Here is a 27,776-nt window from a genome sequence, read left to right on the forward strand (position 1 = left end):
TTCGACCGACGTAAAGGAGGAATATGCATAGGAGAAATCATATGAAACCGTGGTGACTGTAGTTAGAGAAAATAAATCATCAGACCTGATTAAAAACCAGGGCGGGCCGTGGACCGGACACACCGTTGGAGAAAGTAATTTATCAGGTAAGCATAAATTCTGTTTTCTCCAACATAGGTGTGTCCGGTCCACGGCGTCATCCTTACTTGTGGGAACCAATACCAAAGCTTTAGGACACGGATGATGGGAGGGAACAAATCAGGTCGCCTAGATGGAAGGCACCACGGCTTGCAAAACCTTTCTCCCAAAAATAGCCTCAGATGAAGCAAAAGTATCAAATTTGTAGAATTTGGTAAAAGTGTGCAGTGAAGACCAAGTCGCTGCCTTACATATCTGATCAACAGAAGCCTCGTTCTTGAAGGTCCATGTGGAAGCCACAGCCCTAGTGGAGTGAGCTGTGATTCTTTCAGGAGGCTGCCGTCCGGCAGTCTCATAAGCCAATCGGATAACGCTTTTAAGCCAGAAAGAGAGAGAGGTAGAAGTTGCTTTTTGACCTCTCCTTTTACCAGAATAAACAACAAACAAAGAAGATGTTTGTCTGAAATCCTTAGTAGCTGCTAAGTAAAATTTGAGAGCACGAACTACATCCAAGTTGTGCAATAAACGTTCCTTCTTTGAAACTGGATTAGGACACAAAGAAGGCACGACTATCTCCTGGTTAATATTTTTGTTAGAAACAACTTTCTGAAGAAAACCAGGTTTAGTACGCAAAACCACCTTATCTGCATGGAACACCAGATATGGAGGAGAACACTGCAGAGCAGATAACTCTGAAACTCTTCTTGCAGAAGAAATTGCAACCAAAAACAAAACTTTCCAAGATAATAACTTTATATCAACGGAATGTAGGGGTTCAAACGGAATCCCCTGAAGAACTGAAAGAACTAGATTGAGACTCCAGGGAGGAGTCAAATTTTTGTAAACAGGCTTGATTCTAACCAGAGCCTGAACAAAAGCTTGAACGTCTGGCACAGCCGCCAGCTTTTTGTGAAGTAAAACAGATAAAGCAGAAATCTGTCCCTTCAAAGAACTTGCAGATAATCCTTTCTCCAAACCTTCTTGAAGAAAGGATAGAATCCTAGGAATTTTTATCTTGTTCCATGGGAATCCTTTGGATTCACACCAACAGATATATCTTTTCCATATTTTATGGTAGATTTTTCTAGTTACAGGCTTTCTAGCCTGAACAAGAGTATCAATGACAGAATCTGAGAACCCTCGCTTTGATAAAATCAAACGTTCAATCTCCAAGCAGTCAGTTGGAGTGAGGCCAGATTCGGATGTTCGAACGGACCTTGAACAAGAAGGTCCTGTCTCAGAGGTAGCTTCCATGGTGGAGCCGATGACATATTCACCAGGTCTGCATACCAAGTCCTGCGTGGCCACGCAGGAGCTATCAAGATCACCGATGCCCTCTCCTGTTTGATCCTGGCTACCAGCCTGGGAATGAGAGGAAACGGTGGGAACACATAAGCTAGGTTGAAGGTCCAAGGTGCTACTAGTGCATCCACTAGAGCCGCCTTGGGATCCCTGGATCTGGACCCGTAGTAAGGAACCTTGAAGTTCTGGCGAGACGCCATCAGATCCATGTCTGGGATGCCCCATAATTGAGTTATTTGGGCAAAGATTTCCGGATGGAGTTCCCACTCCCCCGGATGAAATGTCTGACGACTCAGAAAATCCGCTTCCCAATTTTCTACTCCTGGGATGTGGATTGCAGACAAGTGGCAGGAGTGAGTCTCCGCCCATTGAATTATTTTGGTCACTTCTACCATCGCCAGGGAACTCCTTGTTCCCCCCTGATGGTTAATATACGCAACAGTCGTCATGTTGTCTGATTGAAACCTTATGAATTTGGCCTTTGCTAGCTGAGGCCAAGCCTTGAGAGCATTGAATATCGCTCTCAGTTCCAGAATGTTTATCGGTAGAAGAGATTCTTCCCGAGACCAAAGACCCTGAGCTTTCAGGGGTTCCCAGACCGCGCCCCAGCCCACCAGACTGGCGTCGGTCGTGACAATGACCCACTCTGGTCTGCGGAAGCTCATCCCTAGAGACAGGTTGTCCAGGGTCAGCCACCAACGGAGTGAATCTCTGGTCCTCTGATCTACTTGTATTGTTGGAGACAAGTCTGTATAATCCCCATTCCACTGTCTGAGCATGCACAGTTGTAATGGTCTTAGATGAATTCGCGCAAAAGGAACTATGTCCATTGCCGCAACCATCAAACCTATTACTTCCATGCACTGCGCTATGGAAGGAAGAAGAACAGAATGAAGTACTTGACAAGAGTTTAGAAGTTTTGATTTTCTGGCTTCTGTCAGAAAAATCTTCATTTCTAAGGAGTCTATTATTGTTCCCAAGAAGGGGACTCTTGTTGACGGAGATAGAGAACTTTTCTCTACGTTCACTTTCCACCCGTGAGATCTGAGAAAGGCTAGGACAATGTCCGTATGAGCCTTTGCTTGTGGCAGGGACGACGCTTGAATCAGAATGTCGTCCAAGTAAGGTACTACTGCAATGCCCCTCGGTCTTAGCACCGCTAGAAGGGACCCTAGTACCTTTGTGAAAATTCTTGGGGCAGTGGCTAATCCGAATGGAAGTGCCACGAACTGGTAATGTTTGTCCAGAAAGGCGAACCTTAGGAACTGATGATGTTCCTTGTGGATAGGAATATGTAGATACGCATCCTTTAAATCCACCGTGGTCATGAATTGACCTTCCTGGATGGTAGGAAGAATTGTTCTTATTATCAAAATTCCCAGATAAAAACAACTCCTCAGAGTAACAAACCATTAAACATGCTTATAAAACAAACGTTTTAGCCCAGAAAAATGTCTACCAGTCTTTAAAGCCCTTGTGAAGCCCTTTATAAATTGTTATTAAAATGGCTTACCGGATCCCATAGGGAAAATGACAGCTTCCAGCATTACCAAGTCTTGTTAGAAATGTGTCATACTTCAAGCAGTAAAAGTCTGCACACTGTTCCCCCCAACTGAAGTTACTTCATCTCAACAGTCCTGTGTGGAAACAGCCATCGATTTTAGTAACGGTTGCTAAAATCATCTTCCTCTTACAAACAGAAATCTTCATCTCCTTTCTGTTTCAGAGTAAATAGTACATACCAGCACTATTTTAAAATAACAAACTCTTGATTGAAGCAATAAAACTACATTTAAACACCAAAAAACTCTAAGCCATCTCCGTGGAGATGTTGCCTGTACAACGGCAAAGAGAATGACTGGGGAAGGCGGAGCCTAGGGGGGATCATGTGACCAGCTTTGCTGGGCTCTTTGCCATTTCCTGTTGGGGAAGAGAATATCCCACAAGTAAGGATGACGCCGTGGACCGGACACACCTATGTTGGAGAAATTAGACTGTCTAGCCTTAGGTTTGGCTCTGTCTTGAGGCAGGGCGTGGCCCTTATCTCCTGTAATGTCAGCGATAATTTCTTTCAAACCGGGCCCAAATAAGGTCTGCCCTTTGAAAGGTATATTAAGTAATTTGGACTTAGAAGTAACATCAGCTGACCAGGATTTTAGCCACAGTGCTCTGCGCGCCTGAATGGCGAATCCTGAATTCTTAGCCGTAAGTTTAGTTAAATGTACTACGGCTTCCGAAATGAATGAATTAGCTAGCTTAAGGATTCTAAGCCTGTCCGTAATGTCGTCCATAGTAGCTGAACTAATGTTCTCTTCCAGAGACTCAATCCAGATTGCCGCCGCAGCCGTGACCGGCGCAATGCATGCAAGGGGTTGCAATATAAAACCTTGTTGAACAAACATTTTCTTAAGGTAACCCTCTAACTTTTTATCCATTGGATCTGAAAAGGCACAGCTATCCTCCACCGGGATAGTGGTACGCTTAGCTAAAGTAGAAACTGCTCCCTCCACCTTAGGGACCGTTTTCCATAAGTCCCGTGTGGTGGTGTCTATTGGAAACATCTTTCTAAATATCGGAGGGGGTGAGAACGGCACACCGGGTCTATCCCACTCCTTAGTAATAATTTCAGTTAGTCTGTTAGGTATAGGAAAAACGTCAGTACTCGTTGGTACAGCAAAATATTTATCCAACCTACACATTTTCTCTGGTATTGCAACTGTGTTACAATCATTCAGAGCCGCTAACACCTCCCCTAATAATACACGGAGGTTCTCCAGCTTAAATTTAAAATTTGAAATATCTGAATCCAATCTGTTTGGATCAGAACCGTCAGCCGCAGAATGAAGCTCTCCGTCCTCATGTTCTGCAAGTTGTGACGCAGTATCTGACATGGCCCTAACATTATCAGCGCACTCTGTTCTCACCCCAGAGTGATCACGCTTGCCTCTTAGCTCTGGCAATTTAGCCAAAACCTCAGTCATAACAGTCGCCATATCTTGTAATGTTATTTGTAATGGCCGCCCAGATGTACTGGGCGCCACAATATCGCGCACCTCCCGAGCGGGAGATGCAGGTACTGTCACGTGAGGCGAGTTAGTCGGAATAACTCTCCCCTCGTTGTCTGGTGAAATTTGTTCAATTTGTACAGATTGACTTTTATTTAAAGTAGCATCAATACAGTTAGTACATAAATTTCTATTGGGCTCCACTTTGGCATTAGCACAAATAGCACAGGTCTCTTCCTCTGAATCAGACATGTTTAACACACTAGCAACTAAACTTGCAACTTGGAAATATTATTCAAGTAAAATACAATGAAAACGTACTGTGCCTAAGAAGCACAGAAAGATTTATGACAGTTGAAATTAATAAACTGAAAAGGTTACAGCATCAATCTTTGTAAAACAAAACACAATTTTAGCAAAGGTTTGTTCCCATTAGCAAGAATAACTAACCCTGATGGCAGAAAAAAAGTTAAAGAATAAACGTTTTTTAACACAGTCAACTACAATCTCACAGCTCTGTTTTGTGAAGATTACTTCCCTCAAAACAAGTTTTGAAGACCCCTGAGTTCTGTAGAGATGAACCGGAACATGCAGGAAAAACAATGAGCTTCTGACTGAAATTTTTGATGCGTAGCAAAAGCGCCAAAAAAGGCCCCTCCCCCTCACACACAACAGTGAGAGAGATCAGTAAACTGTCAGAATTAGATCAAGTAACTGCCAAGTGGAAAAATAGTGCCCAAACATTTTATTCACCCAGTACCTCAGAAAATGAAAACGATTTTACATTCTAGCAAAAACGTTTAACATAAATTAAGTGTTATTAAAAAAGCCTGTTGCTTGCAAATAGGCTAAAGTCTTATGTACACAGTGTAATTCCAGTGAAGTACCATTCCCCAGAATACTGAAGTGTAAAATATACATACATGATATTATATCGGTATGGCAGGATTTTCTCATCAATTCCATTGTCAGAAAATAAAAGCTGCTACATACCTCTTTGCAGATTAATCTGCCCGCTGTCCCCTGATCTGAAGTTTACCTCTCCTCAGATGGCCGAGAAACAGCAATATGATCTTAACTACTCCGGCTAAAATCATAGTAAAAACTCTGGTAGATTCTTCTTCAAATTCTACCAGAGAAGGAATAACACACTCCGGTGCTATTAAAAAATAACAAACTTTTGATTGAAGGAATAAAACTAAATAAAATCACCATAGTCCTCTCACACATCCTATCTAGTCGTTGGGTGCAAGAGAATGACTGGGAGTGACGTAGAGGGGAGGAGCTATATGCAGCTCTGCTGGGTGAATCCTCTTGCACTTCCTGTTGGGGAGGAGTAATATCCCAGAAGTAATGATGACCCGTGGACTGATCACACTTAACAGAAGAAATATAAGTCTTTAAATAACCCTGAGATAAAGGGGAGCAGTCTGCAAATGCTAATATAAAAGGTATTCACAGAGGTAAAAAGTATATTGATAAAACGTGTTAGTAATTCATTATTGGGGAATGGGTAATGAAGGGATTATCTACCTTTTTAAACAATAAACATTTTGGAGTAGACTGTCCCTTTAATCAAAATATTAAAAGCAGCACAGTAGGGTCTGCTTCCTATTAAAGCTATTGCTGGATAAAAAAAACAGTTTACTTAATATATTTATTGATTTAAAATGAACATGCATCATTAGAAACACTATAAATAATGTGAAAAAAAATGTGATACTGCAATACCTCTTTAAAGAAAACAAAACATAGGTAGTGCTGAACATCTTGATTTAGATCATTTTATTTATTTATCTTTGCTAGCATAGTGATAATTCTGTCTAAAAATCAACTAACCCAGCTGACAATGATTATTCAAGATTTCAGTTGTCAAAAGAAAACATAATTTATACTTAACAGATAAATTCCTTTCCTTCCTGGCAGGGAGAGTCTAGGGGTCAATTTATCAAGCTCCATACGGAGCTTGATGCCCTTCAGGCTCGCCGGAAACAGAAGTTATGAAGCAGCGGTCTAAAGAACGTTGCTCCATAACCTGTCCGTCTGCTGTGAGGCCGCAGACAGAAATCAACCCGATCGAATACGATCGGGCTGATTGACACCCCCTGCTAGCAGCCGATTGGCCGCGAATCTGCAGGGGGCGGCATTGCTTATCGATGTGTGGCGGACATGATACACTACATTGTATCATGGCCGTCCACACTTTAATAAATTGACCCCTACGAATTAATTCCTTACTGTTGGGAAATACAACACCTGGCCACCAGCAGGAGGCAAAGACACCACAGCACAGCCAAAGGCTTAAATATCCCTCCCATTTCCCCTATCCCCCAGTCATTCTGCCGAGGGAACAAGGAAAAGTAGGCAAAACATCAGGGTATTAAAGGTGCCAGAAGAAATAATATAAAAAGGGAGCCGCCCATCAAAAAAAAAAAAATTACGGCAGGTTCGTGGACTCTCCCTGCCAGGAAGGAAAGGAATTTATCTGGTAAGCAAAAATTATGTTTTCCTTCCATTAGGCAGGGAGAGTCCACAACTTCATTCCTTACTGTTGGAAAAACTATACCCAAGCTTCCGAGGACACTGAATGACGGGAGAGAACAGAAAAAAGAGGCGGACCCTATTCTGAGGGCACCACAGCCTGCAAAACTTTTCACCCGAAAGCTGCTTCAGCCGAAGCAATCACATCAAACTTGTAAAATTTAGAAAAAGTGTGTAAGGAGGACCAGGTAGCCGCCTTACAAATCTGATCCATTGAGGCTTCGTTCTTAAAAGTCCAAGAGGAAGCCACTGCTCTAGGAGGCTGTTGTTCCGCTGTCTCATAAGCTAAATGAATGACACTCCTCAACCAGAAAGATAGGGAAGTCGTAGTAGCCTTTTGCCCCTTAAGCTTCCCCGTACAGATGACAAACAAAGAGGAAGATTGTCTGAATTCCTTAGTAGCCTGAAGATAGAACTTCAAGGCACGAACCACATCTAAATTGTGAAGCAAACGTTCCTTCCCTGAAGAAGGATTAGGACACAAGGAAGGAACAATTTCTTGATTAATGTTAAGATTCAACAACACCTTAGGGAGAAACCATAATTTAGTGTGCAAAACTGCCTTATCAGCATGAAAAAACAGATAAGGGGGATCACATTCCAAAGCAGAAATCTCAGAAACTCGGCATGCAGTGGCAATAGCCAGCAAAAAAAGAACCTTCCAGGATAACAATTTAATGTCAACAGTATGCATAAGCTCAAACGAAGCCTGCTGCAAAACACTAAGAACAAGATTGAGGCTCCAAGGCGGAGCCCCAGATCTAAACATGGGTCTGATCCTAGCCAGAGCCTTAAAGGACTGTATATCCGGAAGCTCAGCCAATCTTTTGTGCGGTAACACTAACAGGGCCGATATCTGTCCCTTCAGGGAACTAGCAGATAGGCCCTTCTCCAGTCCAACCTGGAGAAAAGATACAATTCTGGCAACCTTAACCTTATGCCAGGAAAAGCCACGCTCTTCACACCAGTACAAGTAAGTCCTCCACACTTTATGGTAGTGTCGATAACACTCTCAGAAAACCCTCTTCTGGCTAAGACTAAGGGCTAGATTTATCAAGCTGAGGCGGACAGGGGCGCATATACGTGCCCTGTCTGCCGCAGCTCGCCTCTGGCGGGGCGAATTTCCCCAGAGGAATTTACCATTGCACACGAGCGCTATTTTGCGCTCAAGTGCAATCCCGCCCCCTGCCTGCGCACAGCCAATCATGCACGGGCAGGAGCTGTCAATTTCCCTGGTCGGACTAGACAGCGAAGATTGAAGTTCGCCACCTTAGAGGTGGCGAAAGGTTTGTTAAATACAGCGAGCAGGTTCTCTTGTGAGAACCTGCAGCCGTAGAGGCTCAAAGGCTGGCAAAAGCCTTTGATAAATCAACCCCTAAGCGTTCAATCTCCATGCAGTCAGCCCTAGAAAATCTAGATTTTGAACAAAGGGACCCTGTATTAGCAGATCTCTGCGACAAGGTAACCTCCACTGAGGAGATGAGGACATCCCCACCAGATCCGCAAACCATGTCCTTTGCGGCCACGATGGAGCATTCAGAATCACAGATGCTCGCTCCTGCTTGATGCAAGCCACCACACAAGTGAGAAGCGGTAATGGAGGAAAAAGATATGAGTCTGAACCTCCATGGTACTGATAGTGAATCTATCAATTCCGCCTGAGGATCCCTCAATCTTGACATGCACCTGGGTAGCTTGGTATTGAGGCAGGATGCCATGAGATCTATCTCCGGCATCCACCATTCACTGCATATCTCTGCAAACACCTTGGGGTGAAGAGACCATTCCCCTAGGTGAAAGAATTGCCTGCTGAGGAAGTCCGCTTCCCAGTTGTCCACACCCGGAATGTGGATCGCTGACAGCATACATTTGTGAGTCTCCGCCCACTCTAGTTTCCGAGATACTTCTGTCATCACCAAGGAACTTCTTGTTCCCCCTTGATGGTTGATATAGGCAACCAAGGTTATATTGTCTGATTGGAATCTGATAAACTGGGACAAACCCAGAAGGGGCCAAGCCTTCAAGGCATTGATTCAATATTGATCGGAAGTCCAAAGACCTTGTGCCTTCTTGGCACCCCAAACGGCTCCCCAGCCAGAAAGGCTTGCGTCCGTAGTCACAATCTCCCAGGACGGTCTCAATAAGCATGTTCCTTGGGATAGATGATCTGGACAGAGCCACCAGGAGAGTGAGTCTCTCGACAGGTTATCCAGCACAATCTGTTGAGACAGCATATGAATGGTCGCCGTTCCATTGTCTCAGCATGCATAGTTGTAAGGGTCTGAGATGGAATCTGGCAAAAGGAATGATGTCCATGCAGGACACCAGGAGTCTGATTACCTCCATACACTGGGCCACTGAGGGTCTCGAGGAGGCCTGGAGGGCAAGACATGCAGAAGTTAGCGTGCAATGCCTCTGATCTGTGAGGAATATTCTATTCAATATGGAGTCTATTATAGTTCCCAGGAAATTCACCCTTGTACTTGGAGTAAGAGAACTCTTTTCCAAGTTTATCTTCCATCCATGTGATCGAAGAAGACTGAGAAGAGACTCAGAATGTTTTTCCGGTAGAGGAAAAGATGATGCCTGTACCAAGATATCATCCAGGTAAGGCGCTACTGCAATACCTCGTGTTCTGGTAACGGCTAGAAGAGCCCCTAGAACCTTTGTAAATATCCTTGGAGCAGTAGCTAGGCCAAACGGAAGAGCTATGAACTGGAAGTGCTGGTCCAAAAAGCAAACCTCAGGAACTGAAGATGTTCCCTGTGAATCGAGACGTGAAGGTATGCATCCTTCAGGTCTATTGTGGTCATAAACTGTCCTTCCTGAACCAGAGGAAGGATTGATCGTATTGTCTCCATCTTGAAAGAGGGAACACTCAGAAACTTGTCTAGGCACTTTAGTACCAGAATTGGACAAAAACTTCCCTCCCTCTTTGGAACCACAAAAAGGTTTGAATAAAACTCCAAACCTCTTTCTGCTGTAGGGTACCGGGATAATTACTCCTAGAGAGGAGAGATCCCTTACGCAACCTAAGAAGAAAGCCCTCTTTTCTGGTCTTGTCAAAAGACTGGAGAGTAGGAATTTGCCCCTGGGCGGATGAGACTTGAATCCTATCCAGTACCCCTGAGATACAACCTCCAGGACCCTGTACATCCTGGAACCAAGCGTCTGAAAAAAGAGACAGTCTGCCCCCTACTCGATCCGAACCCAGATCGGGGGCCACCCCTTCATGCTGATTTGTTTTCGGCGGGCTTCTTAGTCTGTTTGGACGTATTCCAGGACTGAGTCGGCTTCCAAGTACTCTTGGGCTGCTCGGACTTGGATGAGGATTGCTATCGTTGAGAATTGTCAGCACAAAAGGAACGAAAATTAAAGACAGTTGCCGTCCCTTAGACCTATTCTTCTTATACTGCGGTAGGAAGGCACCTTTCTCTCCAGTAACCATAGAGATAATGGAGTCCAGCCATGGACCGAATAAAATCTTCCCTTTGAAGGGAAGAGAAAGGAGTCTGAATTTAGAAGTCATATCCGCAGACCAAGACTTCAAACAGAGAGCCTGGCGGGCTAGAACCGCAAAGCCAGCAGCCTTTGCATTTATCCGAATAATCTGCATATTGGCGTCACAGATTAAGAAGTTAGCAAATTTTCAGTGCCTTAATTCTTTCCTGAATATCCTCGAGGGGAGTCTCCACATCATCGAGCTCCGACAGAGTGCTGCACCAGTAGGTAGCTGCTCCAGCAACTGTGGCTACAGCCGCCGCCGGTTGAAATAAAAACCCTGTATGTTGAAACATCTTCCTCAGAAAAGTTTCCATATTTTTATCTATAGGCTCTCTAAAAAAAGAACTATCCTCCAGAGGGATAGTAGTATGCTTAGCCAGCGTGGAGATAGTGCCATCCACCTTCAGGATGGAGCCCCACAAATCTAATTGAGAGGCAGGGACCGGTAATAATTTTTTAAAAGTAGATGAGGGGGAAAAAGAAGTTCCTACTCTTTCCCATTAGTTACTGAGGTAACGGAGGTTTAGAAACCTAAGTCTCCGACTCAGAAAGTTCACCCTCTGAAGCTACAGAGGTTAACTCATCCTCGAAATGCTGGGATATAGTAGCTAAATCCAAGAAATATTTAGATGACTCTAGGTCAGGAGAACTATGTTTAACCTTTCTCTTGCTTTTGTTACAGCGAGGTAAGGCACTCAGGGCCGCAGACACCGCCGATTGTAACTGCGCTGTAAAATCCACTGGAAAAAAGCCCCCTCTAGATGGAGGATTAGTTGAGCCGTTGGGAACTGCATGTGGAGCGGGTAATGTAGAAAGGGTAGTAATATCTTGGGATCCAGATTCCTGAGAAGTAGACTGCTCAGAAGGGCTAATAGCGCTATGAGTATTCGAAGGCTTGTCTCCTTTCTTAGACTTTAGAACAGTGTTTAGGCAAATGGAACAAAATTGAACAGGCGGGCAAACCACAGCCTCCTCGCAATATAAACAGTAACTATTAATCAGTACAGTAGGAGCAGAACCTTCTAATGTAGTATCAGAGTCCTCCATAGCTTTGTATATACCCACAGAAGGACAATCAAAAAGTAACGCTTTTATTTAAAAAAACTGCACCTTAATACTCCCAATGGCTGGGGCACTCACCACCTCCTAGACCCAGACAGCTAACAGTGAAAACGCTCTCCTCAGGAGTGATGTCTGCAGCAGGATCTTAGGAAATGAAAGAGACCACACCCAGTCACATGGTACGTAATACAGGACTTCCCCTGCTATGATAAAGGGCGCCAAGCTATTATGAGCTGCGAAACACTTCAAAAATTAAAGTGAAGCCTGTTTGTTCCAAGCCAAAAAACACACATTCTATGAGCCTAAAAAAACTCTCACATTAGGCAGATATAATTCCCCAAACTGTTCCAATAATCTCCCTGAAGGAGATATTAACCCTTGATCAAGGTATAAAGGAGCCACACTGTGACCCCGTATAGCGTCTTAATATGTATATATAACAAAAATGGTCTTACCCTCCAGGATCCATGCTGTAGAACAGGCACAGCCTCTCAAGTGTGACAGTCTTGACACAGCGCTTCTGACATTGACTATGTGTAGCAGCAAGCAGTGAAACTCATCAACACTGATTTCTCAGGAGCTGTTAGCGACAGTCTGGATGGGTTCGCAGAAAAACTTTCCCTGCATCTCAAGACTCTAACTTTCATCAATACTCTCACTGAGAGGTTGACATGATTACTTAAAACTCCAGTCCTTTCTCGAAGGGAACATACCATTACAGGACTTATCCAAATCTTCTGACACTTCTCTGCCACCTCCTATAGTGACAAAAGGCAAAGATTCACTGGGGAATAGAGGAAGTGGGAGGGATATTTAAGCCTTTGGCTGGGGTGTCTTTGCCTCTTCCTGGTGGCCAGGTGTTGTATTTCCCCACAGTAAGGAATGAAGTCGTGGACTCTTCCTGCCTTATGGAAGGAAACAGACAATTACAGCTTGTGAGGAATTGTCTGACAGAGGGGGACAATCCTAACGATGTTGTAAAGAAAAGCTAATGTAAAACAGAAGAAGGGTTTAGGGCTATATGGGGAGGGGGATGTCACACCTTTATGACATGAGGGTTTTCTTATTCAGAGCTTAATCTTATATCAATCCCACACAGAATTGAATTGGCCTATTCCTTTTTTTTTTTTAAGATAACCAGAAATTAAAAAACATCAATCAGTAAAGATGTTTTACATTAGTCAGTTATGGTTACATAATATGTGGTGCAGAACCTATCTCTGCCTTCTCTTCATTTTTCTCTTCATTTTTTTTTGTACCCTTTTTACCAGCACATGTTTTAGTATTTAAAGGGACATGACACCCACACTTTTTCTTTCATGATTTAGAAAGAGAATGCAATTTTAAACATCTTTCTAATTTACTTATATTATCTAATTTGTTTTATTCTCTTGATATTATTTGCTGAAAAGCATATCTAGATATGCTCAGGAGCTGCTGATTGGTTGCTGCACATAGAAGCCTTGTGTGATTGGCTCACGATGTGCATTTCTTTTTCTTCAACTAAGGATATCTAAAAAATTTAGCAAAATAAATAATAGAAGTAAATTGTAATGTTGTTTAAATTTCTATTCTCTATCTGAATCATGAAAGAAAGATTTTGGGTTTAGTGGCCCTTTAATGTCCCTTTAAAATGGATAACAGATAGATGTAGAATTTATTCACTGTGAAAACATTGGTGAATATGGATAACCATGACAACACATGGATTATGAATACTGTTTTCATTTTGCAATACACACAAGCATAACAATAAGAGGCATCCATGCAGTTACCTGTGGCATTGATGCGGGCGTCTCCAGGATTTCTATCAGTGTTTCACCAGACTGAGTTCGTATCACATCTACTATTAATTTCTTAGTCCTGCACAAATAAATTGCAATAAATTACATTAAAATGCACTGGACCATGCTTGTTATTTTTTTTTATATTTTCACAGAATACCTTGTTTTATATGTTACAAGTATCCAACATAAATTGCTTTTTGTGCTAAGGTGAAAACACTAAAAATATTGCTTTTGTAAAAATGGGCACAAGATGCCCTAAAAAACAGATTCAGTTCTTAACATTTAACAAGGACAGTGTGTTCAATAATAAAGAACAAAAAACAAAACTGCATGATGAGCTCTTTGGACGCAGCACAACTTAGTGATGATATATCTGATCACCATTCTAGCAATACCCTGCTTTGTATTTCCAACTGACCAAACAAAACCACGCATAGATTGAGTTTTACTTCATGTTGTAAGGTTTCAGATACAAATGCATGGCTGAGTTCACTTTAACAATAGTGCAATTAAAGGGACAGTAAAGTCAAAATGAAGCAATTAATGATTCAGATAGAGCATGCAATTAATACAAATTTTTCAATCTCCTATTATCACATTTGCTTTGTTCTCATGGTATCATTTGTTAAAGAGTAAACCTAGGTAGGCTGATAGGAGCTAAAAAGTGTGCACGTCTTTAGCAGTCTTTGGTCACAGTATTTGCAACTATGTATAACATTGCTTTAAATATTGTTGCAAAAACTGCTGCCAGATGGCTAAAGACTTGTGCACAATTCAATCTGAGCTCACCTAGAATTATTCTATAACAATGGATACCAAAATAAATAAGCTAAACATAGAAACACAGAATTTGATAGTAGATAAGAACCAAAAGGCCCATCAAGTCTCCCCATATTACGTTACTGTTTTCTTAGGATAGCCTTATGCATGTCCCAGGCATTTTGTAATTATTTTACAGTCCCTGTGTTTACCACCTCTTTTGGAATGTTATTCCATGAATCCACCAACCTTTCTGTAAAAAAAAAAATCCTTTCTCACATTTTCCTGAATCTTCTAGCCTCTAACTTAAGATTGTGACCCCTTGTTTTAGAATTTCTTTTTTTGTGGAAAATGCTTTCAGCCTCCACTTTCAGTCCCTTCATATATTTGAAGGTTTCTATCATTTAAACTCTTTCCCTTCTCTCCTCTAAACTATACATATTTAGATCAAAGAGTCTTTTTTTGATAACATTTGTGAAATGGAAAGTTGTTTAAAGTCAGTTTATTTAAGTTTATTTTTAACTTTACTGTTCTTTTTACCCCTTAACCCATTTGGACGTAGATCTAGGTCATGCAGTACATAGCCCATTGTACCGCATAATGTAGATCTACTGCTGAGAGCTGCTGTTCCTGGGCTTCCAGCATCTGCCTGCAAAAGGGAACGGAGAATGCTACAAAAAAAGAGGGATGGTAAACTACACTAGGGAAAAGTGTGGAATGTAAGGGGGGCATTCTACCTAATGATCGCAGGAAGGGGGGAAGTAGGTGGCATCACTAGAGAAAATTACAAAAAATATCATAAAAATAGGTATAAAATGGATACTGGCAGAGAGCTACCAGTATCTAAGATAGCACATATTATTTGGAGGGGGGAGGGTTAGAGAGCGGTTTGGAAGGGATCAGGGAGGTGGGAGGATAATGGGGAATCCTACACTGCAAACAAATATTTAAATTAATAAAAAAAAAAAAAAAAAAGGAGAAACCATAGACAGACTATCTGCCAGTACCTAAGATGGTGGTCAGGAGTGGGGATGGGGTGGGGAAAGAGAGCTGTTTGGAGGGGGGGGGAGATCAGGGAGGTGTCAGATAGGATTGTAATACCTACATTACAACACTATTACCCTTGCCAGTTAATTAGCTAACTCCTTCACTGCCAGGAATTTCAGGAGCGTGGTGTGCAGCTGTAATTAGTGGGCTTCTAATTACCAAAAAGCAAAGAGAAAGCAATGCATACCTGCTATTTCTGAACAAAAAGGATCCCAGAGAAGCGTTTACAACTATTTGTGTTATGACTTCACAAGCAGTATGTAAATACTTTCAGTGAGAAACCCAAAAATTGTAAAAAGTTAACGAATATTTTTATATGATCGCATTTGGCGGCAAAATGGTGGCATGAAATATACAAAAAAAAAATAATAATAATAAAAAATATATATATAGTTTTGATAGGTAAATAAAAAAAAACAAGGTTCTATTTCTGTTTAAATTGAGTGAAATTCTCCTGTATTTTGGGCAAGTTCTTCTCTGAAATCCTCACTAGTGAAGGGGTTAAACAACCAGACCATATCACAACTTAAATGAATAAAAAAAAATTACAAAATATTAAAAGCAATGCCAAATACAACATCTATTTGGCAGAAAAATCTATGATTTATGAGCCAACACAAACTGTGGATCTTTCGTCACTTTTAGAATAAAATAACTTCATAAATGGCCTTAATTCATACTACAAGTAACAGACCTGCAGCGTGTGAATGTGAAAACACAGTACAATCCAAATATGTCAAAAGCTGTGATTATTACTGACATGACTGCTGTTTTTTTTTATGTAGTGGAAACTGAAACCATTGTCCCTAAAGTTTTCCAGAAGAAACAAAATAGATGTAAAAACAGCATTTTAATAAATGCTTTACTGAATACTCAGGGGTTACATTAATAGAAGCAGAGTTTCAACTAAAATCCTGGTAGAGGCCAAAGGGACACTAAACACAAATTGTAAACCATGTGATTATAAACCTTCATAAAACATAATTTATGCTTCCCTGATAAATTTATTTCTCTTGTAGTGTATTCAGTCCACGGATCATCCATTACTTATGGGATATATTCCCTTCCCAACAGGAAGTTGCAAGAGGATCACCCACAGCAGAGCTGCTATATAGCTCCTCCCCTCACATGTCATATCCAGTCATTCGACCGAAACAAAACAAGAAAGGAGAAACCATAGGGTGCAGTGGTGACTGGAGTTTTAATTAAAATTTAGATCTGCCTTAAAAAAGACAGGGCGGGCCGTGGACTGAATACACTACGAGAGAAATAAATTTATCAGGTAAGCATAAATTATGTTTTCTCTTGTTAAGTGTATTCAGTCCACGGATCATCCATTACTTATGGGATACCAATACCAAAGCTAAAGTACACGGATGATGGGAGGGACAAGGCAGGAACTTAAACGGAAGGAACCACTGCCTGTAGAATCTTTCTCCCAAAAACAGCCTCCGAAGAAGCAAAAGTGTCAAATTTGTAAAATTTTGAAAAGGTGTGAAGCGAAGACCAAGTCGCAGCCTTGCAAATCTGTTGAACAGAGGCCTCATTCTTAAAGGCCCAGGTGGAAGCCACAGCTCTAGTGGAATGAGCTGTAATTCTTTCAGGGGGCTGCTGTCCAGCAGTCTCAAAGGCTAAACGTATTATGCTACGAAGCCAAAAAGAGAGAGAGGTTGCCGAAGCTTTTTGACCTCTCCTCTGTCCAGAGTAAACGACAAACAGGGAAGAAGTTTGACAAAAATCTTTAGTTGCCTGTAAATAGAACTTCAGGGCACGGACTACGTCCAGATTATGCAAAAGTCGTTCCTTCTTTGAAGAAGGATTAGGACATTATGATGGAACAACAATCTCCTGATTGATATTCCTGTTAGAAACTACCTTAGGTAAAAACCCAGGTTTAGTACGCAGAACTACCTTGTCTGAATGGAAAATCAGATAAGGAGAATCACAATGTAAGGCAGATAACTCAGAGACTCTTCGAGCCGAGGAAATAGCCATCAAAAACAGAACTTTCCAAGATAAAAGCTTAATATCAATGGAATGAAGGGGTTCAAACGGAACACCTTGAAGAACTTTAAGAACCAAGTTTAAGCTCCACGGAGGAGCAACAGTCTTAAACACAGGCTTAATCCTAGTCAAAGCCTGACAAAAAGCCTGGACGTCTGGAACTTCTGCCAGACGCTTGTGTAAAAGAATAGACAGAGCAGAAATCTGTCCCTTTAACGAACTAGCAGATAAGCCCTTTTCTAAACCCTCTTGTAGAAAGGACAATATCCTAGGAATCCTAACCTTACTCCATGAGTAACTCTTGGATTCGCACCAATATAAATATTTACGCCATATCTTATGGTAAATTTTTCTGGTAACAGGCTTCCGTGCCTGTATTAAGGTATCAATAACGGACTCCGAGAAGCCACGCTTTGATAGGATCAAGCGTTCAATCTCCATGCAGTCAGCCTCAGAGAAATTAGATTTGGATGGTTGAAAGGACCTTGTATTAGAAGGTCCTGCCTCAGAGGCAGAGACCATGGTGGACAGGACGACATGTCCACTAGGTCTGCATACCAGGTCCTGCGTGGCCACGCAGGCGCTATCAGAATCACCGATGCTCTCTCCTGTTTGATCTTGGCAATCAGTCGAGGCAGCAGCGGAAACGGTGGAAACACATAAGCCATGTTGAAAACCCAAGGGGCTGCTAGAGCATCTATCAGCGCCGCTCCCGGGTCCCTGGACCTGGATCCGTAACGAGGAAGCTTTGCGTTCTGGCGAGACGCCATGAGATCCAGTTCTGGTTTGCCCCAACGATGAACCAGCTGAACGAACACCTCCGGGTGAAGTTCCCACTCCCCCGGATGAAAAGTCTGGCGACTTAGAAAGTCCGCCTCCCAGTTCTCCACGCCTGGGATGTAAATCGCTGACAGGTGGCAAGAGTGAGACTCTGCCCAGCGAATTATCTTTGAGACTTCTAACATCGCTAGGGAACTTCTGGTTCCCCCTTGATGGTTGATGTAAGCCACAGTCGTGATGTTGTCTGACTAAAATCTGATGAACCTCAGTGTTGCTAACTGAGGCCAAGCTAGAAGAGTATTGAATATTGCTCTTAACTCCAGAATATTTATTGGGAGGAGTTTCTCCTCCTGAGTCCACGATCCCTGAGCCTTCAGGGAGTTCCAGACTGCGCCCCAACCTAGAAGGCTGGCATCTGTTGTTACAATCGTCCAATCTGGCCTGCGAAAGGTCATACCCTTGGACAGATGGACCCGAGAAAGCCACCAGAGAAGAGAATCTCTGGTCTCTTGATCCAGATTTAGTAGAGGGGACAAATCTGAGTAATCCCCATTCCACTGACTTAGCATGCATAATTGCAGCGGTCTGAGATGCAGGCGCGCAAATGGCACTATGTCCATTGCCGCTACCATTAAGCCGATTACTTCCATGCACTGAGCCACTGACGGGCGTGGAATGGAATGAAGGACACGGCAAGCATTTAGAAGTTTTGATAACCTGGACTCCGTCAGGTAAATTTTCATCTCTACAGAATCTATAAGAATCCCTAGGAAGGAGACTCTTGTGAGTGGTAATAGAGAACTCTTTTCCACGTTCACCTTCCACCCATGCGACCTCAGAAATGCCAGAACTATCTCTGTATGAGACTTGGCAATTTGAAAACTTGACGCTTGTATCAGAATGTCGTCTAGATACAGAGCCACCGCTATGCCTCGCGGTCTTAGAACCGCCAGAAGTGAGCCCAGAACCTTTGTAAAAATTCTCGGGGCCGTAGCTAACCCGAAGGGAAGAGCTACAAACTGGTAATGCCTGTCTAGAAAGGCAAATCTTAGGTACCGGTAATGATCTTTGTAAATCGGTATGTGAAGGTAGGCATCCTTTAAGTCCACTGTGGTCATGTACTGACCCTCTTGGATCATGGGTAGGATGGTTCGAATAGTTTCCATTTTGAATGATGGAACTCTTAGGAATTTGTTTAAGATTTTTAGGTCCAAGATTGGTCTGAAGGTTCCCTCTTTCTTGGGAACCACAAACAGATTTGAGTAAAATCCTTGCCCTTGTTCCATCCGCGGAACAGGGTGGATCACCCCCATTACTAGGAGGTCTTGTACACAGCGTAGAAATGCCTCTTTCTTTATATGGTTTGCTGATAACCTTGAAAGATGAAATCTCCCTTGTGGAGGAGAAGCTTTGAAGTCCAGAAGATATCCCTGAGATATGATCTCCAACGCCCAGGGATCCTGGACATCTCTTGCCCACGCCTGGGCGAAGAGAGAAAGTCTGCCCCCCACTAGATCCGTTTCCGGATAGGGGGCCATCCCTTCATGCTGTCTTAGGGGCAGTAGCAGGTTTTCTGGCCTGCTTGCCCTTGTTCCAGGACTGGTTAGTTTTCCAGGCCTGTCTGTAACGAGCAACAGTTCCTTCCTGTTTTGGAGCGGAGGAAGTTGATGCTGCTCCTGCCTTGAAGTTTCGAAAGGCACGAAAATTAGACTGTTTGGCCTTTGATTTGGCCCTGTCCTGAGGAAGAGTATGACCCTTACCTCCAGTAATGTCAGCGATAATTTCTTTCAAGCCGGGCCCGAATAAGGTCTGCCCCTTGAAAGGAATATTAAGCAATTTAGATTTAGAAGTCACGTCAGCTGACCAGGATTTAAGCCATAGCGCTCTGCGCGCCTGGATGGCGAATCCGGAGTTCTTAGCCGTTAGTTTAGTTAAATGTACAATGGCATCAGAAACAAATGCATTAGCTAGCTTAAGTGCTTTAAGCTTGTCCATAATTTCATCCAATGGAGCTGTGTGAATGGCCTCTTCTAGAGACTCAAACCAAAATGCCGCAGCAGCAGTGACAGGCGCAATGCATGCAAGGGGCTGTAAGATAAAACCTTGTTGAACAAACATTTTCTTAAGGTAACCTTCTAATTTTTTATCCATTGGATCCGAAAAAGCACAACTATCCTCCACCGGGATAGTGGTACGCTTAGCTAAAGTAGAAACTGCTCCCTCCACTTTAGGGACCGTCTGCCATAAGTCCCGTGTAGTGGCGTCTATTGGAAACATTTTCCTAAATATAGGAGGTGGGGAAAAGGGCACACCGGGTCTATCCCACTCCTTGCTAATAATTTCTGTAAGCCTTTTAGGTATAGGACGTCAGTACACACCGGCACCGCATAGTATCTATCCAGCCTACATAATTTCTCTGGAATTGCAACTGTGTTACAGTCATTCAGAGCCGCTAAAACCTCCCCTAGCAATACACGGAGGTTCTCAAGCTTAAATTTAAAATTAGAGATCTCTGAATCCGGTTTCCCTGGATCAGATCCGTCACCCACAGAATGAAGCTCTCCGTCCTCATGTTCTGCAAACTGTGACGCAGTATCGGACATGGCTCTCACAGCACCAGCACGCTCTGTCCTTATCCCAGAGCTATCGCGCTTGCCTCTTAATTCTGGCAATTTAGATAATACTTCTGTCAGGGTATTATTCATAATAGTAGCCATGTCTTGTAAAGTGATTGCTATGGACGTCTCTGATGTACTTGGCGCCACAATATCACGCGCCTCCTGAGCGGGAGGCGAAGGTACTGACAGGTGAGGAGAGTTAGTCGGCATAACTTCCCCCTCGTTGTCTGGTGATAATTCTTTTACAGATAAAGACTGACCTTTATTATTTAAAGTGAAATCAATACATTTAGTACACATATTTCTATGGGGCTCCACACTGGCCTTCAAATATAGTGAACAAACAGATTCATCTGTGTCAGACATGTTTAAACAGACTAGCAATGAGACTAGCAAGCTTGGAACACACTTTAAAATAAATTTACAAGCAATATAAAAAACGCTACTGCGCCTTTAAGAAGCACAAAAAAACTGTCTCAGCTGAAATAACAATGAACCAAATCAGTTATAGCAACCAAATTTTCACAGTAAATGTATTAAGTTAGCAGAGCATTGCACCCACTTGCAAATGGATGATTAACCCCTTAATACCCAAAACGGATAATCAATAGAGAAAAAAAACGTTTTTAACACAGTCAACCACACTGTCACAGGTCTGCTGTGACTGATTACCTCCCTCAAAATGACTTTTGAAGTCCCTTGAACTCTCTAGAGACGTCCTGGATCATGCAGGAAGAAGCAGGAAGACTGAGACTGAATTTTTACTGTGCAAAAAAGCGCTAAAATAGGCCCCTCCCACTCATTATTACAACAGTGGGAAACCTCAGTTAACTGTTTCTATTCAGAAATATAAGTCAGCCATGTGGAAAAAAACATGCCCCAATAAGTTTTATCACCAATTTACCTCAAAAAACGATTAAACATGCCAGCAAACGTTTTAAACATCCTTTTTTAAAGAGTATGTATCTCTATTGATAAGCCTGATACCAGTCGCTTCTACTGCATTTAAGGCTTATTACATTACTTCAGTATTAGCAGCATTTTCTTAGTCAAATTCCATTCCTTAGAAAATTACTTTACTGCACATACATTAATCAGCCTGATACCAGTCGCTTTCACTGCATTTAAGGCTTTACTTACATTACTTCGGTATCAGCAGTATTTTCTTAGTCAATTCCATTCCTTAGAAAAATATTTTACTGCACATACCTTATTTGCAGGAGACCCCGCACGCTATTCCCTTTCTGAAGTTACCCCACTCCTCAGAATGTGCGAGAACAGCCAGTGGATCTTAGTTACTTCTGCTAAGATCATAGAAAACGCAGGCAGATTCTTCTTCCAAATACTGCCTGAGAAAAAAACAGCACACTCCGGTGCCATTTAAAAATAACAAACTTTTGATTGAAGAAATAATTAAGTATAAAACACCACACTCCTCTCACGACCTCCATCTATGTTGAGGGTTGCAAGAGAATGACTGGGTATGACATGTGAGGGGAGGAGCTATATAGCAGCTCTGCTGTGGGTGATCCTCTTGCAACTTCCTGTTGGGAAGGGAATATATCCCATAAGTAATGGATGATCCGTGGACTGAATACACTTAACAAGAGAAATAACAATAATTTTGCATTGAAAACTGAAGCTTTATTTTGTCAAATGAGTACATTGTTTTATGTTTATTCTTTTCACGGATTTCCCTGTCCCCCAGAACAAAAGAACCCCTGCTAACCAATCACAAACTAATATTCAGATGTGCAGACTGGGGAAGCCTGCACTTTTGTAGTCCTTTAAAGGGACATTATAAACTAGATTTTTCTTTGCATAAACGTTTTATAGATGATCCATTTATATAGCTCATCTGGGTGCGTTTTTGTAAAAATGTATAGTTTTGCTTATTTTTAAATAACATTGTGCTGATTTGCAGACTCTTAACCAACCCCCAAAGTTTTAGATGTATACTGATGTATAAAGACTTCAGACTGCTTCTGTTTGTATAATGGGTCTTTTCATATGCAGGGGAGTGGTTAGGTTCTGCTCTCAGCACCTTTCAGTGGGTGTCCCAAGCTTATCTCATCAACAGTGCTAAATCGGAAGCTTCTAAGTACGTTTTTAAAAGGGTTTACACTGGATTTTTATATCAGTATTTGTGCATAGCATTCTTTATAGTAGTGTCTATTACATGCAGTTAAATGAAATTTGGTGTATACTGCCCCTTTAAGGGGGTTTAGCATTGATTCAACTTGTTTACTATTGCAAGAACAATTTGCCTATAATGATTATAGATGCAAAACTGATAATCCACCGTTTAAAAGTATGTAACACTATAGACAGGGCCGGCGCTTGTGTAAGGCAGTATAGGAAGCTGCCTTAGGGCGCCCCCTGCACAGAGAGTGGGAGGTTTATCCACCTTGTGCCGCGGGATAGAATTTTTTTTTCAATGCTGTAGTGCATACAGCAGTTAGCAGTGTTAATCTGTGTGTGTCCCTGGCTGCAACGGCAAGTTAACTTCTAGTTCAAACTTAGTTATGTGGCAGACTGGCAGTGGGCGTGCCATGGGGCTTGCGAGTTGCGCTAGTAATAAGTACAAAGCCTGCCTATCTTTTTGCAATGTTCACAGACAGTGTGTGAGTGTGTGTGGATTCACTCACTGTCTGTCTGAGCAGGAAATTGGGAGGTAAATGTGAGGCGCCGCATGACTCAGAGTTTCGCCTCTAAGTTGAGCCAGAGACACGTGAGTAATGTGACAGTGAATTCAATTTTAATGACGACCACCCCAGCCAGACCGCACTGAAAAAACGACGTTCACACTGAAGAGGAAGGCTATAAGAATCGGGGGCGTGTGGCCCGGGACTGAGCACTTGAAACATGACAGTGTGTGAGTGACTTCAGGCGGCAGTGTGCAGAGGCACAGTTTGGCTTTGGCAAGTCATTCAGTGAAGACAACCAAGAGACTGGCAAATTACCCCCCCCCCCAGGTGGCTAAAGTGACTGTCTTGACTGGTGTTGAGACGGAGTCCACTCAAGTTCAACCTGACAGAGTAAGAGAGCAGAGGTGGGAGGACGGTGAGTACTGGCTGACACAGCCACATTAACCCCACAGTTAGAACTTATTAAACAGTCACTGACTGTCAATCACACAGACTCAGTCTCAGTCAGACAGTCATAACTCCCTTTATTTAAATATATATATATATATATATATATATATATATAATATTAAGGAATGAACAGAAAAAAGATGACAGTCCCTCAGCACTCGCAAAGTAGTTACTATAAAGGGGATCAAAGTGATAAAGAATGGGGAGAAGTCAGACAGTGGCTATGTATTAAAACGTAATTTTTACTGTTATGTAGATAAAAAGCGGTAAGCGTAGCACATAAACTATGTGAAAAAAACAAAACATTTAAAACTGAGATTAAAAGACTATATACAATATGCGTGTGAGACCCCAAAAGTTAATAACCATATGGAGAAAATGAATTGGTAATCACCAAAAACGCTCAGCCTAGACTCCAGAGGTTAACGGATTGCAGTCACAACTATCTGAAAAAGGGGATTGACCCCTGCAACAATTAAACTGCACTATGCAATACTGTAACCAGAGTGAAGGGCTGAGCAGTTTGGCGAATAAGTGAGATACATCCCAACCAGGAACTGACAATAGGAGGTTCAAAATTACTGAAAGAGTCTCACACACATAGAAAAATACGCCTGATGCGCATTTCGCCGTTAGCACGCCGCTAGCCTCTGAAAAAGCCGTGCTAGCGGCGAAATGCGCACCAGGCGTATTTTTCTATGTGCTGCACTTACCATTTTTTATCTACATAACAGTAAAAGTTACGTTTTAATACATAGCCACTGTCTGACTTCCCCCCATTCTTTATCACTTTGATCCCCTTTATAGTAACTACTTTGTGAGTGCTGAGGGACTGTCATCTTTTTTCTGTTCATTCCTTTGTACATTGGACAGTCAGCACCCCCCTATATATTACGAGAGATATACTTGGTACTAGTAGTACCTTGGTTACAAGTACTATTGACTTTGTGTAAGGGGCAGTTATTTGTTAGTTAACACTATTTACTATTTTGCTTATAATATTAACCAGAGATCTGATTTCTGGTTAATTTTATCGTTCTGCCCCAAATGCCCCCCAAATACTGTCTAGTGTATTATATTAAAAAATAAAGATTGCAGCATCTTTATTTTTTAATAAAATTACTGCACTAGATAGTATTTTGGAACTAAAGTTGGTGGTAATGGGGTGAAAAGTGCTTTTACATTGTGGTCTATGGGAACTGTGTGTTCCCTGTAAATATATATGTATATGCTTATTTGGATTGGGTGTGTGTGTGTCAAAATGCAGCTTCGCCTGTGTAGACAAAAATCCTTGCACCGCCCCTGACTATAGAAGCTTAGGGAAGGAGGGAAAGTAAACAAAAGCTGCATAAATTGCCTTAAAGGGCCATTATACACTCATTTTTTCTTTGCATAAATGTTTTGTAGATGATCTATTTATAAAGCCCAAAAAGTTTTTTTTTTAAAAATGTATAATTTTGCTTATTTTTAAAGAACATTGCTCTGATTTTCAGACTCCTAACCAAGCCCCAAAGTTTTATTTGAATACCGTCAGCTACCTTCTCCAGCTTGCTCCTGTTTGTGTAAAGGGTCTTTTCATATGCAAAAGAAGGGGGAGGGGGGGAGGGTCTTACGTTTTTAAACCATTTTATACTGGATTTTTATAACAGTATCTGTGCATCTTATTCTTTATAGTAGTGTCTATTACATGCAGTTATATGAAAATGAGTGTATACTGTCCCTTTAAAGTATTAACTCAAGCCTCCCTGGGAGAAAATTAAACAAACACATTTTTTAGATTTATTTTACAAGAAAAGGCCACAAAATAAATAATGGCTGTATATTGAGTAAGAGTAAGGGTAAGGGTTAAATTACATAAATCATTAGGTCCCGATTTCAGACCTACATGTATAATTAGTTGGGGAATAGTGATTACGTATTGCTCATATTAATTATTTCGTCATGAAAACAACAACTGAAAAATGTAGCCCCTACATTGCCAGAGAAATGTCAACTGCAACCATGCACTGCCAGAAATTTCACAAATGTAGCTGCATTCACTGCTAGAGATTTCATTAATATAACCCCGCACTGCCAGAGTGAGATCTGATAAATGTAACCCCTGCACCACCAGAGAACTGATAAATGTAACTCCTGCAATTCCTGAGATATGAGAAATGTAACCCCTGCACTGCCATAAATCTGGTAAATGTAACTGCTGCGGAACTACCAGACATCTTATAAATGTAACCCTATACTCCTTGAGATATGGCAAATGTAACTCCTGCACTTCCAGAAATATAAACAAATCTAACTCCTGCACAGCCAGAGATCTGATAAATGTAACTCCTGTACTGCAAGAGATCGGACAAATATAACTCCTGCAATTCCTGAGATATGAGAAATGTAACCCCTGCACAGCCAGAGATCTGATAAATGTAACTCCTGTACTGCAAGAGATCGGACAAATGTAACTTCAGCACTGTTAGACAACTGTCTAATTCAATCCCTGCATTCAAAGTCATCTGTTAATATAACTCCAGCAATAGTAAATATCCAGTAAGTGTAATTCACTCACTGAAAGATGTTAAGCAAATGTAAACCCTGTACAAATTTAACTTTTGTATTGCCCAATGTCTTCCAACTACAAACCCAGCACTGACATAATGAGTAATATATATAAATATATATATATATATATATATATATATATATATATATATATATATATATATATATATATATATATATGTGTGTGTGTGTATTTCCCATATCCATGCAATTACAGTACCAGTAACAGGGTATCAGGATATCCTAATATACAGTATATACCATATATATATATATATATATATATATATATATATATAAATCAATGTAAATATTTGCATAGGAAATTAGCACATCTAGGCAAGAATCCCCGCTTGCTTTTCCCCCAGAAATAACTCATATACAATGTTACCAATGCACAAGAGAATTCTGGGTAAGTTATGCAAATTAGATATAAAAAAAAAAAAAAAAAAAATATATATATATATATATATATATATATATATATACACACACACTACATACAGTATCATAGATTTCGAAGAAATTCATCAAGTTATAAAAATCTTATTAACAGTATGATTTTATATGGTAATGGGAAATTATATTTTCTATAATTATAGATAAATTAATTATTTTAAGTTTTTTTTTTTAGCACATCTTTGTAACATTTTGAAAAAAACTGCAATGGTATGTAATGGGGGGGGGGGGCGCAAAATTTATCCTCGCCTGTGTGGCCAAAAATCCTAGCACCCTGGTGCCCCTTCAAAAAATATTGATATGATCATATGCTTTAAAAATAATAAATAAAATATTTAATTGTTATGTAATGCTGCATGCTGGGGGCGGAGTTAGCTGCCGAACTGTGAGGTCGCATCACGCATCTGCAAGGAGCTCCGTTTCTTAACCTCTTATTTGGAATTGGAAGTTAGAGACTTTTTGGACTTGTCTTTAACTCTATTAATTTTACCTAACTATCGTAAGTTACTCATTATCTTAAACAATAGACCATGATAAGAATATGATTGCATCATAAAAATATGTCTATAAATGGCTACTGGCTTCTATCAACGCCTCAAAAGTGCGGGCCTAAGATCACAGTGTACTTTTGAGTAGTCGATAGAAGCCGGTAGCCATTTATAGACATATTTATATGATGCATATAGGTTCACAGTACATACGTAGGTTGTATTAAGTAGCCTGATATCTGTTAGTTATTGCGAAACAGGTATAGCTAAATCTAATCTACAAAATTACCAGTACCTGAAAACCTAGTATCCTCACTGCTATTGCAAACAAAGGGGTTAATTGCATTGGGGGGTTTGGGGTGCATGGCTGTTTAGGGGACATGATTGAGATTTGAGAATGAGTTTAAGGCTTTTGGATCATGGTGATTAAGGGGTGAATTGTTTTTAAGGAGCTATTGCACTGGGGGTCTCAAGTTTAATGCCTCAGTTTTAGTGCACTGCATAGGATTTAGACTTCATTCGTTTACCTAGTGATTTAGCACATATTCCCCAAATGTTAATAGTGGAGGATAAGCCAGCCAGAAGCTACACTTTCCTGCAGAATATGAAGGTCTGCTCTTATTTTGACTCTCAT

General features: G+C 41.4%; 1 protein-coding gene across 1 annotated transcript in view; it reads right to left on the minus strand.

Annotated features, from left to right (window-relative positions):
- IQGAP2 (IQ motif containing GTPase activating protein 2) overlaps nucleotides 1–27,776 on the minus strand; it is a 373,896-nt gene that overhangs the window by 11,177 nt on the left and 334,943 nt on the right. The window contains exon 28 of the mRNA XM_053701383.1: nucleotides 13,328–13,415. Coding sequence (XP_053557358.1) covers nucleotides 13,328–13,415 — 88 coding nt within the window. The remainder of the gene's footprint in view (nucleotides 1–13,327; nucleotides 13,416–27,776) is intronic.

Source organism: Bombina bombina, chromosome 2 (assembly GCF_027579735.1).
Source record: "Bombina bombina isolate aBomBom1 chromosome 2, aBomBom1.pri, whole genome shotgun sequence".
Classification (NCBI taxonomy): domain Eukaryota; kingdom Metazoa; phylum Chordata; class Amphibia; order Anura; family Bombinatoridae; genus Bombina; species Bombina bombina.